Here is a 15269-nt window from a genome sequence, read left to right as displayed (position 1 = left end):
TGAGGGTAAAGAGTTTCTACAAACCTTTATATCCCTAAACCCAATCTGACAGCTCAAAGCTTAACTACTAAAAACATCTTTTGGGACCCTTGAATGGCAGAAGGGGCATTCCAATGAGTTAAAAAAAGAAAGCGGTTCAGAGAACCAATCATGCTGCACCACCACACCCACTACTACCACCCCAGCCTCTCCGGGCTACACAGGAGTCACCCAATTGGCAAACTTTAACATAGGTGCCCATCCTACCCACGTACGTAGATATTTGGAAAACATGAAAGACAATAAGACATTGTGAGATCTAAAAATTCCAGTGCTCTCTCTTTACTGGCATTAACAGAGTAAATGCCCATGTACAGGCAATACATAGCACGCCCTTATGAGAAACTCAGAGACCTACATTCTGATTCCAATCACCTTGGGATGCATCAGTGAACTTCTACATCAATGGAAAGAAGTCACCTTCCTTGTAGCAGCAGATGCTGATGCTAATGCTGATTTATCCTGGAAACTGCTTTGTTGAATAAAAAATTAATATCTCCAAAAGTTATTTGAAAAAAAAATAGTGAGCTTAAAAAAAAAAAAACATGCCACAGACCACTGTAATTTGAAATACAATTGTTTTTCATTCCTATTGCTGGAAACTAAATATTGGATTTCACATATAATGATGACGATTCAGGCTCTCACGTGTAAGATTTTTAAATGGAAGGAGACTGGAAGACTACAGTATAATTACAAGTGATCAGAAATTAGTCAAGCCTCTCCCTAGAGTTCAGCTTCGTGGCCTGATGTGGTAGCTCCTGGGTTAATGATTGGCACTCCCTTGGAAGAAAGTAAAGAGAAGAAAAGAAGAAACTGAAATAATAAACTGCCGGAGTGCTTCTCATTCCTTCTTTCCCTCAAAGCAACAGGAAGCACAGCAAGCTGATCAGGGCTTCACTCTACAGAGGCCAAAGCTGGGATCTCCCTCAAGTATCACCAGGACCACACAGCTAAGAGACTACCCACAACTGAAGATTAACTTCCATTTTAACAAGCCACACAGAGACTAATACTAACAACAATAACTAACATTCACTGTGTCAGGAACTTGCTTAATTTCAGCCCCTTAACAGCCCTCTGAGTTAAGCGCCTAACATTATTTACCATTATTATTACAAATGAGGGAAGTGGGACTCAAGGGGGTTGCCCCCTGGTCATGCAGCTAATTCACGGTGGAGCCAGGAGTCAGCCCCCAGGACCCTGACGACAGGGCCTCTCCTAACTGCAGCTAATTCATCTTTCAGTCTCCACTCCCTGCCACCCAGACAACGCACATCATCTCTCCAAAGACTAAAAATACTAATCAATTAAATGTAAAACATAACTGAATTGAAAACTATTATGATATTTTAAGAGTACATTATATTCTCCCATTTTTCCTTTCCAACCTGGCTTGGATTAAACATATTAATGCACATAAGCCTTTAATGGAGTGACTGACACAAAATAACTATTTAGTAAATGTTAGCTAATAGCAGTAGTAATATAACTGCTTGTAATTACTATTATAGGATTCTCGTTCTTCCATAAATTCAGGGCTAACCAATCGGCAAAACTCTCCGATAAGTATCTCAATTTCTTCATGTTCATTCTATGATGTCCACTCGTCCCTCCTTTGAAGGTCAATGTTTTCACATTGTTTATTTGGAGTGGTCTATTTCTGCAAGTCACATAATTGCCCAGTAAAAAAATAAAGTTAATTCCTTTTTTTCCCCCAAGACTATTAATGCAGTGTTTGTTCTGTTTAACGTCACTTTGGATTTACTAAGAGACATAAAAATCCTCAAATATAAGCATCATTAAACAAAAACACACTGAAGAGTCATCATTACTTCCTTGAAGTTTTTCTTTGTTTTTTTGTTTGTTTTTTACTTTTTAAACATCTCTACCCAAAACTCAAAGCACAGACACTCAAGTATAGATGAAAACAATCAACCTTTCCCCAACATGAGCTACAAAAGCAGCCTTGGGCATCAGTGTGCTGGGTTTACATGGATCATACTGTACCTGCTGGTTTAAAAGCTGAATCATCTTGACTGTTTTAACTTTGTTTATATTGCTTCCTAAAATATTGTGTTTGAGGGTTAGAAATATAATTCACACCTTGTGAACAGCATAGATCTGAAAGGACAGAAGGACTTATGTGTAGTTTGAAAAGTGTATATATATATATATATATATATATATATATATATATATATATATATATATACACACACACACACACATCTTTGAGCATGTGACAGAAGTTTCAATCAAAATGGGTTTGCAGTCTTAGTGTACATTGCTCACGATGTCCCAGGATTGCCTGTTCATCTCGACTGTCTCCATCCTCCAAGCCTGGCTTTCAGCACAGAATCCCAGGTGTGGAGAGATGGGAAAGTCAGAGAGGACAAGGAAAAGGCCCTATCATTTTAAATGAACCAGAACATGGTAATGTCCAATGGCTATGAAACTTAAAGAGAAATAAAAGACAGAACAGTGAAAAGGAAAGAACATGGATGGTCAAACCAGCTTAAGTCTGCATCTTGGCTTCCGCTTAAGCCGCTGTGCAACCTTGGGCAAGTTATTTAAACTTTCTGGGCCTAAAGTCCCCATAATATCTATCTCAAGGTGCTGCTTCTGGGATTAAATAAGATAACTTCTATGAAAGTGCCTGGGCTAAATCCCTTATTTAAAACCAAAGCCCCAGTCAGTGAGCCCAGGGACTAAACTTTGACCTTAATACATATTTCGTTCTGTCCCTGCAAGGAAAACCTGCTAGAGATACTCTGTTTCCTGCTGCAGGATTATAAGTCACATGTGAGGTGTTGAGAGTAGAAAGATGCATTGATCAAAGGCTTCCATTAAATAAGAGTGCACTAAGTTGCCTTTCACAGACTGAGTTTATACTTTTGTGAACTCTTATATCAAGGTACACAGCAAAGAGGACAAGCTAAACTATAAACTGCTAAAATACTGAGCTCAAAATCCTGAGAAATGACCAGAATTTAAACTTTCCTGTGTGTATAAATGCATGCCTAAGTGTTATTGTGAACATAAGTTCAAAGAAAGGCCATAAAACTGGAAAATTGGGTATAAAACTCATTGCCCGTTTAACATTTTAGATGACTTTAAATTCTGGGCAGCTAATCATCTGCCTATATTTTTCTCTTGATCTATAGGTGAGAAACAGCATAGTAGGTGCCCATGATCATCACTGTACAACGTCTCTGAAATAAATGGTGCCACCTCCCTTCAAAGCTAGATGGAGCAACTCCATACATTACCCATCCTGGTTCTTGCATGATCTCTCGGGACACCTCTCTGGTTCCTCCCACTTAGAACAGTTCCACAAACAATAAATAAATTCAGAAAACAGATACCATCTCCTGTTTAAAAGAAGAAAAAAAAAAAGGTACATACTGCCAAGGAATGTCTCCACTGAAAGGCCTTAACTATGGCTTTGAGTAAAGAAAGAGCTGGGGTCAAATGTAGGTGACAGGGGCTTCCCTGGTGGCGCACTGGTTGAGAGTCCGTCTGCCGATGCAGGGGACGCGGGTTCGTGCCCCGGTCCGGGAAGATCCCACATGCCGCGGAGCGGCTGGGCCCGTGAGCCATGGCCGCTGAGCCTGCGCGTCCGGAGCCTACGCTCCGCAACGGGAGGGGTCACAACAGTGAGAGGCCCGCGTACCGCAAAAAAAAAAAAAAAAAAAAAAAAATGTAGGTGACAATGACATTGAGAAAGCAATCCCTGGTCACTGTTTCCTGAACTTTGCCTCATGCTTGTTGTATCAAATCCTCAGCTATCAATCACCTTGCAGATCTAAAACCAGCAGCTCTCCCCGAGTATACTCATAGGTCCAGTGAGAGAAAGCCAACATCAGCTCCTCCAAGGTGTTGCTGGGGGCAATTTCATCACCGTTGTTGTTGTTGTACTTCCGGAACTCCCCAGTCATGTACTTCTCAATGGTCAACCACTGCTTGGCTGAATGGCAGTAGATTAAGAACACTTCCAGGAACCTATGGCGAGGGAGGGTGGGAAGAGGCCATTGATTCCCCGAAAGGCAGCAAAGGTGGGACTTATATTACTGAACAGAGAGCACCAGGGGAGATGACCTAACTCTAGTCCCAGCAGCCTCAATGCACACGCCTTTGCCTTTCCACTGAAAGAATGGAATGCAAAGATTGGGAGTTTTCCCCACGTTTACCCACCTCCCTTCTTTCTGAGGAACTCTTTTATAGAGTACTGGATTCAACTTTTCTTGTCTTGCTCTAAGAAGTTCCTTGTAAATGAGACAGTAAAACTTTACTGTAAGTCCTCAGCACCACACTATGATCTGTCTCGCTAAATGAATACAAGTGTATGGAAACACTCAAGTGAAAGTAACAAGAGTTCACTCCTTTAAGGTTCCTAATTTCTGTAAGATAACAGAAGAAACTACGCTTAAAATAGAAGTGTTTTTCTACCATAATGTTTCTGGACATTAGTAACTACACCCGGGATCTGCCTGCTTTCGTAATTGAGAGGTTAGTCACGGCCTCTGCTTGGTCTTCTCTTTTCTACTCACATAAATTCAGCAATTTAAGCCAAAACATACCTAGGGTGTCTAATTCTCTTTTTACTGTCTCCGAGAACTATGTAAGGAAGAAACCAAAGTTAAGGTCATGGGGAACTTCCCCGTGGGTCTGGTATTTCTCGTGGCTAACGGGTGAGAAGAAATTGACAGAAATTCCTACATAAGATGAAGGGCCAGGGTGCCAATATTTCCTCACCTTGGAGTGTAGGGAATGGTTTGTGGTTTCACTTGGTTGAAGGTATAGATCAGTTTTTGAGCAGCTCTTTGTTGTTGAATTTCCTGCAAAATAGGGAACATTGATAAAAATATTGGTTTGCTATCAGATGCCTACTAATTAATGATCACAGAATTACTAGAGGCCTCCCAAGTGTGATTTTCAGCCTTATTCAGCTTCCACCACTACCCACTCCAAAAGCTAAAGCCAAAAATAACAATATACCACCACTTCCAAAAAGGAATAGGCTACCCTTTGGGTTGAAGATAATGGCCTTCATCTAAAACAACAGTACTGATGAACCTAGTGGCAGGGCAGGAATAAAGAGGCAGATGTAGAGAACGGACCTACGGACAAAGTGGGGGAAGGGGAAGCTGGGACGAAGTGAAAGAGTGGCATGGACATATAGACACTACCAAATATAAAATAGATAGCTAGTGGGAAGCAGCCACATAGCACAGGGAGATCAGCTCGATGTTTTGTGATGACCTAGAGGGGTGGGATAGGGAGGGTGGGAGGGAGGCTCAAGAGGGAGGAGATAGGGGGATATATGTATATGTACAGCTGATTCACTTTGTTGTACAGCAGAAACTAACACAACATTGTAAAGCAATTATACTCCAATAAAGATATTAAAAAAATTAAAAAGGCATACTCAGAGAATTGTCCTCTTTCCCCTATTTTTTCCGTCTTAATCTCCTCTTCCCTCCTGCCTTCCACCTCCACACCCCTTTAGGCAATCTATTTCACTGCTTTCTGGTTTAACCTTCCTATGTTTCCTTTTGCGAGAGTAAGTAGACACATGTACGTATGTTTTATTTTTTCCCTTTCTTTCTAAGTAGGTGTCTAGCTCCAGAAAAAAAAAAAAAGAGTTTATTGGGATTTTTTAAAATTGAAGTATAGTTGATTTACAACATTGTGTTAGTTTCAGGTGTATAGCAAAGAGATTCAATTATACACATATATTCTTTTTAATATTCTTTTCCTTTATGGCTTATTATAGGATACTGAATATAATTCCCTGTGCTATACAGTAGGACTTTGTTTATCTATTTTATATATAGTATATATATAGTAGTATATATAGTATATATATATATATATAGTATATATAGTAGTAGTTTGTATCTCCTAATCTTTATTGGAATAATATTAAATTTATAAATTAACTTTAAGAGAACTTATATTTTGATGATGTTGGAATATCCTAATCAAGATTAAGGATTGTCTTTCTCTTTGTACAAATTTAGTTTGATATCTTTCAGGAGTGATTTTTCCTCACATAGATTTTAAATATTTCACATTCCACTTATTTCTAAGCATTTTCAATTTCTTGCTATTGTAAACAGTGTTTTCTTTTCCAAAATATCTTCTACTAGTTATTATTTGCTTATATGAAAGTTTTTAATTTTGGTGTGTTAATTTTATTAACCTTGCCACCTTCCTGATTTCTTTTATTGCTTGAGTTGTTTTTATCACTAGTTCTTCAGGTTTTCTAGCATTACTATCATATCATCTGCAAACAGAGTTAGTTTTCATTCTTTTTCTGTTCCAGTTTTTATACTTTTGTTTTCTCTTGTCTAATTGAGTTGGTTAATACCTCCAGTAATGTGTTGAATAGTGGTGGAGATGGTGGGCATTCTCGCTTTGTTCTGACCTTGATGGGTGTGCCTCTGTTTTCACATTAGGTAAAATGTTGGCTTTATAGATGAATGTGTGTGAATATATACATACATATGTATATAAACATACACATATATATGTGTGTATATACATCAATATGTGTGTATGTCTACCCTAATCATATCAATGGTATTTGACATTTCCTAATCAATGATCTGTGATATATGAATATTATACATAAAGGAAGTATTCACCAAAAAAAAAAAAAAAAAAAAGATAATGGCCTTTGACCAGGATAGAGCCAGATCTCCTTTCTTCGACCACCTGTCCATCTGGGCTCTGGGTCTCTGACTTACCCTGAGGCAAAGATGAAGCACAGTACTCTCCTGGAAGATTTTGCGCCATGCCTGCACAACCTCAGGAAGAAAGGACTTCACAATGAAAACGTGCCCCGGCTTGAGGACGTCATCCTCAGACCAGGTACTAATGACTTTCATGGCTTTGCGGAGGCCACCATCCATCTCCTCTTGGGACAACACCTGGATCATTGCAGATCTCCCTCGCTGGGACCAAGAAGACATGCTTTTATCCAGATTCAAAGGGGAACTCTCCTCCAGCCTGTAGACAGTTACTTCTTCTCCTGTGGCAAACAGAAGTGCAGGGGAGGGGTTCAATGAGATCCATGTCTGTGACATGAACGGCGTCCTAAATATCAACTCAGAATCAGTTCAGTTTCTCAAAGGATCAGTGGGGAATGGGAATTTCACCTCTTCAGAGGCAAGTACAGACATCTGGCCATGTTATAGTCCAGTAAAGAGGGAGGGGGAGAATGAACAAAGCATCAGATGTCACATAAATATTAAGTTGTTCTTATTATAAATTATAACTCGACAAAAATAAAATCAGAGTAGCAAGACTACGCTTCTTTTGTTAAAGGAAAGTACTTTTTTTTTTTAAACGTCTTTATTAGAGTATAAATGCTTTACAATGGTGGGTCAGTTTCTGCTTTATAACAAAGTGAATCAGTTATACATATACATATATCCCCATATCTCTTCCCTCTTGCGTCTCCCTCCCTCCCAACCTCCGTATCCCACCCCTCTAGGTGGTCACAAAGCACCAAGCTGATCTCCCTGTGCTATGCATCTGCTTCCCACTAGCTATCTATTTTACATTTGGTAGTGTATATATGTCCATGCCACTCGCTCACTTTGTCCCAGCTTACCCTTCCCCCTCCCCGTATCCTCAAGTCCATTCTCTAGTAGGTCTGCATCTTTATTCCTGTCTTGCCCCTAGGTTCTTCTGACCATTTTCTTTTTTTTTCTTTTTTTTTTTTTTTGTTTAGATTCCATATATATGTGTTAGCATACTTTTAAAGAGATAGTTTAACCCTGTCATCCCCCTTAGGAGCTTAAATTTAGACTTTTTTTCCTAATTGCCCCTTCCCTGACATTGTAATACCAAAGATATACTGTTTATGTTTATGTACTCTGTGTGTGTGTGTATGTGCTTTACACATAAAAATAAAAAGATGTTTTTGCTCTCTTAGGGGTGATATTACCCCACTGAGAACGCATGTTTTAACCCAGTTAAAGTTAGAACCAAAGTCACACCCCAGAGCCTTTCCCTCCTTCCTTTGTGCCTTTGGACAAGTTACTTAAAGCTTCACTTTCCTCATCAGTAAAATGGAAGTGAAAATAACATTCTCTTCATTGGGCTGTTGTAAAGATTAGATATGTTAACCTGGCTAATGTGAAGTAGACCCTCGGAGACAAACCCAATCCCACTTCAAAGATTTTACACACAAATGTTCTTTAACTGCTCTACAGCTTCCACTTTTAGGCTGTTGAACAGGGAGCCATTCTTATTCAACCTAGACTCCACCTAATATATTATGCAATGCTTCCTAACAGAAGTGACATATGCTATACAACTTCTGTCCAGCCCGTATTTAATTTTCTCCTTACACCTCAGCTTCAAATGGCTTTTCTTATAAACACTGTACTGGTTTACCAAGGAAAGAATCTATTCGCTCACTCTTGCATTTAATTGCTTACCAAAGAATACGTCTAGGTAATGCTTAGTAACATGTTTTGAAATATGTATTCCTGGTGCCCAGATAAATGCCACTTTAGAGTTCTAATTACCTAGAGGATCTGAAACAGAGCTACCGAGTTGTAAAACCAGCTGTGGAGCCAAGTGGAAGGAGAAGGCATTTGCATCGACGATCAGAAGCCACCTCATCTGTCCCCATGTGAAGGGTTTGAGGAGAAGCAAGATCTGGGACAGTGTGGCGACCCTTGTTACTTTGTCAATTGGCAGGACAGAGAAACGCCGGTAGCCTTGGTTATTGCGAGCTTGTTTTTCCTTACTATTCCAGCCTTTAAAAATTACATTTGCTCTCTGAGTTAAGAGCAATTAGTTTACATGAAACAAAACAAACAAAACAAACAAATAAAAAGCGATATACAAAGCATTTCTCTTTAGATGTCTATTAGCTTCTACTGTATTGACGTTTAATGCTTTCTTCTGTATTTATTACACATGGTTGGTTGGTTCTTTTCTTTTCTACTTACTTCCAGCCTTAAATCAGTGAATGCCAGGTGCAATATTATTGCTTTTTCCCCAACTGCTGCTCATTATAGGTCCCATCCCCATAGTATATCAGATTTTGACTCTAGATACCAGCCGGGCAGTTAACAAGACTTTCCATTTTAGGAAATTAATATAACTAAACTGCAACCATGGGCAAAAGAAAATTTGCAGCTAAAATTATGCAAAATGGTTTCTCCTATGATTCACTCAGATGGTATGCCTTTGCCCTGGCACAACCTCAAGAAGGTAGAAATGGCACTCACCAAACAGTTGGATTGGTGTAAATGGTATGGTCTGAGAAAGCCTCATTAAGTTGTTCCTTTCAATGGCTGCAAACAAAAGCAGATTTACTAGTTTAAGTATGCATCAGTGGGCTGAATTTACAGAAAGCCTTCCCCACATCAATATACTCATATTATGCTAAAATATTTTATTTCAAAGACCTTTATTTTTTCTTTTATCAAAAATATTCTCTACAGGGACTTCCCTGGAAGTCCAGTGGTTAAGACTTCGCCTTCCAATGCAGGGGGTGCAGGTTCAATCCCTGGTCTGGGAACTAAGATCCCACATGCCTCAGGGCCAAAAAACCAAAACAGAAAACAGAAGCAATATTGTAACAAATTCAATAAAGACTTTAAAAATAGTCCACATTAAAAAAAAAAAAAAAAATCTTGGGGCTTCCCTGGTGGTGCAGTGGTTGAGAATCTGCCTGCCAACGCAGGGGACATGGGTTCGAGCCCTGGTCTGGGAAGATCCCACATGCTGCGGAGCAACTAGGCCCATGAGCCACAACTACTGATCCTGCGCGTCTGGAGCCTGTGCTCCGCAACAGGAGAGGCCGCGACAGTGAGAGACCCGCGCGCCACAACTAGAGAAAGTCCTCACACAGAAACGAAGACCCAACACAACCAAAAATAAATAAATTTTTAAAAATGTATTATCTATAATACAGTATTTAAAATAAACTATGCCTTAAACAGGAAGGATATCCCAGTCTTAGGAATAGATTATATGAGATTACATAATATGTTCTGAGGTAGCGCTATTACCTCCACTCTCCTGAATACCAAATACCATACTAATCCATTCAGATGTGGAACTTGCTTTTAAAGAGCATTTTAATCTGTGGTCTTTCTGGTTTTTCTTTTCCAGATCAAATCTAACGCACAGCGGACTGTGGGGACATCTACTGTTGATTTTGCAGAGTTCATCTTCTTTTCCCAGAGAGAGCTGAAGACCAGTTTTAATTAGAAGCAAGTGATCTGCATTTTCCTGTTAAGAGCTGTATCTTAACAAATCAGAGTCGATGTGAGTTACAGTGTTCCTCACCAGATGCTTTCTTCAGCTGACAGCTGGAGTCAAAATAACGGATTACTGCTGAGCTGAAAGACCCAGTTACAAGAGCCTGGAATGTGGAGTCTGAAATCCACAGAAACACTATTCACTACAGAGGAGAATTCAGGATAAGGTAGCCTATTACTGGACCCTGAGCACATGACCTTGATATAATAATAACGAAAATTATCACACCAATACACTTGTACTCTTGTACTGAGCTTCAGATTATATAAAAAGCTTGCCCATGTGTTATCTAATCCAATACTGAGAGCAACGATGGCCAAAAGACCACCCAATGGCACGAGTCCAGTTGGTTGTTATACTGCTTTGCATTTCAAAGTGTTTCCCTCTTTATTCTCAACTAGCCCTTTGGCAGATTTTTCCTCAGGAAGGGCAAGTACAATTATTCCCACTTTGAAAGAAAGACAACTGAATCACTGTGAAGTGATGTTGCTTAAGAGAGTCAAGACCCTTGACATCTTGTTTAATAACATCCCTTAAGGTGTCTTTGTTGAATTTACCCTGTGGGGTTGGCATTCATTCAGTGGTTACCCTCACTGAGGGCCCAGTGAGGGTGCAAAACCCTTCCTCAGAGGACTAGTCTCAGGCCTGTCTCCTCCCCAGCCCAAAATACAAAGATCTCTGGCTTTTGACCTCGTAAGGAATTTTCAGATCTCAAGGTCGTCTTTCCTCCTTACAATTTGGAACTTACCAATACACACATTTTTTTTAAAATCCAAATTCTCTTAAATCCTAAAAACTTGTTTTCCCAAGTTAAGAAATCTGAATGTTCTCTCATCAGAGCGAACAACAACTTTTCAAGTTGGAGCCATAACAACACCACAAATTCACCAGTGTTTCTGTTTCCAAATGCAGAATCACAGACATTTAGCTCCATTGACATGTCTATGTACACAGGCATCCTACCTGAATAATGATGGTGAGACTCTTGAGGGCTTTTTAAGGAGGTTGAGATTCCTGAAATTACAGAGAAGATTGGCATCTTAATTACTTGGCTGGAGGTAAATACATGTTTATGAATATATTGCCTGCAAAGTTATTATTGAACGGGTTAATCACAATGGCTTCTCGGTTTTCGAAAAAGATTGCCTAATATTCTTTAACCACATTATTGTGCATGGTATCCTGACAGCTTCCAATCATCAATGCAATGTCTCCAAACATATTTATATAGGGAATTGAAGAAAGACAGGTAATATTAGCCTCAAAGATGTATTTCCTTTGAACCAATTACACCTCTGTGCTGCAGAAGGCACTCGGCTGCCCATCACGTTGCACGACATCCCAGAAGCACAATTCTCTGAGCTCCCTACTAAGATGCAGTACCCACATAAAGACATTATTAATACCAAGTTATTAGCACACTACTTCACTGACTTAAAATGACAACAAGATGATGAAAACACATTAAGAGGAATATAAGAGAAACAAAGAAGGAGGCAGAGAATGTGAGAGCAAGGGATTTGTTTGGTTACAGACGGACTGTGTGTTGGGAACACCTCTTGCAAGTTTAACTGGTTCTCTTCTACCTGCTCAAGTCCTAAATTACAAGTCGCAAGAGAAATCCTTTGCAACAGTTTTGCCATTTCATAAAATCAAAATTAAAGTTGAGAACTTTAGTCTCATGGTGGGAACTACTTTATACCTTGTAGAGGAAGCGGCATAAGGAGCCCAATTTCACAGATGTCTCTGGCTTCTTGTTGCTGGATAAGGAAGGGAAGAAACTCCCTCCCTTTGGGGGTGCCGGGTAAAAGGTAAGATCATCAAAAAAGACTGTGCCTTTCTAAGTTCGATTCAATAATTAAAAAAAAAAAAAGTATTTAGCCCCCACTAAGGGTCGTGCTAGGCATGAGGGATGTGAATAAGATGTGGCTCCCCCACCTTAGTGAAAAACAAATATGAAATACATGTAAACTATAATCACGATACAGTTTGCTAAGTAATATAATAGAGGTGTACATAGAGGCTTAGGGAATCTTCATAGACAAACAATGTGAAATAGAGTATGGGCATCTGAGTCTGACAAAACTGAGTTTCAATCCTGGCTTCACCACTTAAGGAGCTGTGAGATCTCGTTCACATTCATTCAGCATATATTTACTGACCTACTACGTGCCAGGTATTGGTCTATCCTCGACAGAGCAGTAATGAAAACAGATAAAGCCTACATTGTAGGAAAGGGAAATAGGAAATAAATAAGTAAATATATAGTATTATAGTATATTACATATATATTGAGAGAGTTAGGAATCGTGGGAGACAGGGAGATTACTCTTCTATATTATACAGGTTGGTTAGGAAAGACCTCCCTGATAGGGTGAAATGTGAGCAAAGACCCGAAGGAAGAGAGGGGGTGAGTCATAAGGATAAATGAGGAGTATTCCAGGCAGAAGTAATGGCAAGTGCATGGTCCTGAGGCAGGACCATACTTGCTGTGTTAAGGAGGAGAGAGTGGCCAGAGTTGAAGGAGGGGGAGCAGATCAACAGGGCCTCGTAGACGGTGTTTGGACTTTGCTTTTACAGAGTGAGCTGGAACACCATTTGAACAGAAGAGTGACTCAATATGACTTTGAGTTTAAAAGTGTTATTCCAGCTGCTCTCTGGAAATAGAGCAACAGTTTGGAGGCCATCCTGTAATCCAGGGAAGAGGTGAAAAGTGATACGTGGGGGTAGCAAAGTGATCAGCTTCTCAATATATTTTGAAAGACTTACTGATGGGTTGGCTGTGGGGATGTGAGAAAATGGGAGTCAAGTAGGATTGCAAGACTTTGGCCTCAGCAACGGGAAGGATAAAGTTGTCATTTCCTGAGATGGCAGAGAAGGGAGGTGGAACATTTTGTTCCACATTTGAAAATGCCCTCTGGACACCACGTGGAGAGGGTAATAGGTAGGTGGTCACATTCTTCATGGAAGAAATATTGCATAAAAGGGCTCATTCATGAGCCTGGAAATTTGGACTGGGGCCAGACTCTCAAGAGCATTGAGAAAGAGTAAGGGATTTGCAGCCCATCCTATAGGTAATGGGAAGGCACTGAAGGTTTCACATAAGTGATGAAGGTGCCCAGTCTGTATCAAGGGGTCAGGAAGATGGAAAGGTACAGTTTGTGATGAAATTTGAAAGTAGCTAATGAGAGTGGCTTCACCAGGGAGGTGTCTCACCAAAGTAGGCTTGGTCCCACTTAGCCACTTGGGGCATGGAGTCCCACTGAAGACATATAGGAAAGGAGATCCACATACAATCTTATGAATGGTTCTTAAATAGTAATGTGTTAAACGATGACAGTAAGAGTTGTTGAACAGTCTAAATGAGCTCAGTGGCTATATCCTCACTCACAGAGAAAACTAGAAAATCACAGTCAAAAACAGGTAACAGGTAAGATCAGGTAAGATCTCCTGATTTATCTGGAGAAAGACATTCAACCTTCTACTTTTCTACCGAACTTGCTACTTTGTATAGTAAACAAAAATCAGGATTTCAAGAACTATAAAAGTCTGAGACAGCAGGAGAGTAAAACCCACCACTGATAAGATGAAAAAATAAAAATATAAAAACTTACTGTTGGGCTTTCCTGGTGGTGCAGTGGTTAAGAATCCACCTGCCAATGCAGGGGACATGGGTTCGAGCCCTGGTCCGGGAGGATCCCACATGCTGCAGAGCAGCTAGGTCCATGCGCCACAACTACTGAGCCTGCTCTCTAGAGCCCGTGAGCCACAGCTCCTGAGCCCACACGCCTAGAGCCTGTGCTCCGCAACAAGAGAAGCCACCGCAATGAGAAGCCCATGCACTGCCATGAATAGTAGCCCCTGCTCACCGCAACTAGAGAAAGCCCGAGCGCAGCAATGAAGACCCAACGTAGCCAAAAATAAAAACAAAAAAAACTTACTGTTAACTCCATTTGAACTTCTCAACCTGTTTGAAAAATTAAAGTTATTTAGATAATGCTTCAAAATTTTCAATGATCAAAGAAATGAAAAGTGTATGAAACAGTAATAATACAATCTATAAGTATATATGTATATACATGTGTATATATTACTTTGAAGGAAGAGTATCAGTTACATTTGACCCCTACCTTTAGAGAAACAGTTTACAACCCTACAATTGTTTTCATAGAAGAATGAGCACCAGATATACATGTAATTAATTTACTGAGTAGGCCCTAAACTAACTGAAAAGCAGTTGTTGGTTTTTGTTTTTAATTAGTTATGTGATCACACAACATATATAAGATTTAACTGTGTTTGTGTTGTTCTGGATCAATTAAACTAAAGGCTTCCTGAACTATGCAAGGCAGATGCCTACAAAAGAGTCTGTGAATATCTCTGGACAAGCCAACAAATCAGTTTCATTAGCCCACATGGCCCCTAAATGTTCACAGGCTGAAATTAGCTCTCTTTAAATTGTTACATGCCCTGCTCAAGTGCACAAGTGGCCATGGGCAAGTTGGAATAAATACATTCGAAGAATATGTCCAGTATTTAAGGTCCTTGGGGAAGCAAGTACAATTACAGTTATTGTTTAATTTCATGCTGCAATAACCCACTACTCTGCATGAGCACAAACTACAGAACTTTTGGGAGAAGAAACTCATGTGCATGTTAAGGCTAGAGGCAGGCTTGCACAGAGAGACCTTGAGAGCTCCAGAGAAAAGGCCATCTCAAACAGAGCTGACTGCAAACTGACCGCCATATTCCACCTGCCTGGCATCAACGGGCCCTTTGTAGAGTACAGATGCTTTTGAATTCTGCTCCTATAACTCTAAGAATGGTTAATTTGATGATGTAACTGGAAAAGTCCATAAAACACTACAAACAGAATAATCTTTGCTTGGTTGGTTTTCAAATTTTCTCTGAATAAATAAAAGTCTAGGAGGAAC

At 39.9% G+C, this 15269-nt stretch overlaps 1 protein-coding gene across 1 annotated transcript in view; it reads right to left on the bottom strand.

Annotated features, from left to right (window-relative positions):
* The window catches only part of TRPM6 (transient receptor potential cation channel subfamily M member 6), a 138869-nt gene that overhangs the window by 11328 nt on the left and 112272 nt on the right, over nt 1-15269 (bottom strand). Inside the window, exons 31-36 of the mRNA XM_067744150.1 lie at nt 14277-14302; nt 11299-11349; nt 9297-9362; nt 6795-7078; nt 4798-4880; nt 3839-4044 (exon numbers count right to left, since the gene is read on the bottom strand). Coding sequence (XP_067600251.1) covers nt 3839-4044; nt 4798-4880; nt 6795-7078; nt 9297-9362; nt 11299-11349; nt 14277-14302 — 716 coding nt within the window. The remainder of the gene's footprint in view (nt 1-3838; nt 4045-4797; nt 4881-6794; nt 7079-9296; nt 9363-11298; nt 11350-14276; nt 14303-15269) is intronic.

The sequence above is a fragment of the Pseudorca crassidens genome, chromosome 7 (genome assembly GCF_039906515.1).
Source record: "Pseudorca crassidens isolate mPseCra1 chromosome 7, mPseCra1.hap1, whole genome shotgun sequence".
Taxonomy (NCBI): Eukaryota; Metazoa; Chordata; class Mammalia; order Artiodactyla; family Delphinidae; genus Pseudorca; species Pseudorca crassidens.
Note: the sequence above shows the minus strand (reverse complement) of the source record. Positions and strands in the feature narration are given on the sequence as shown.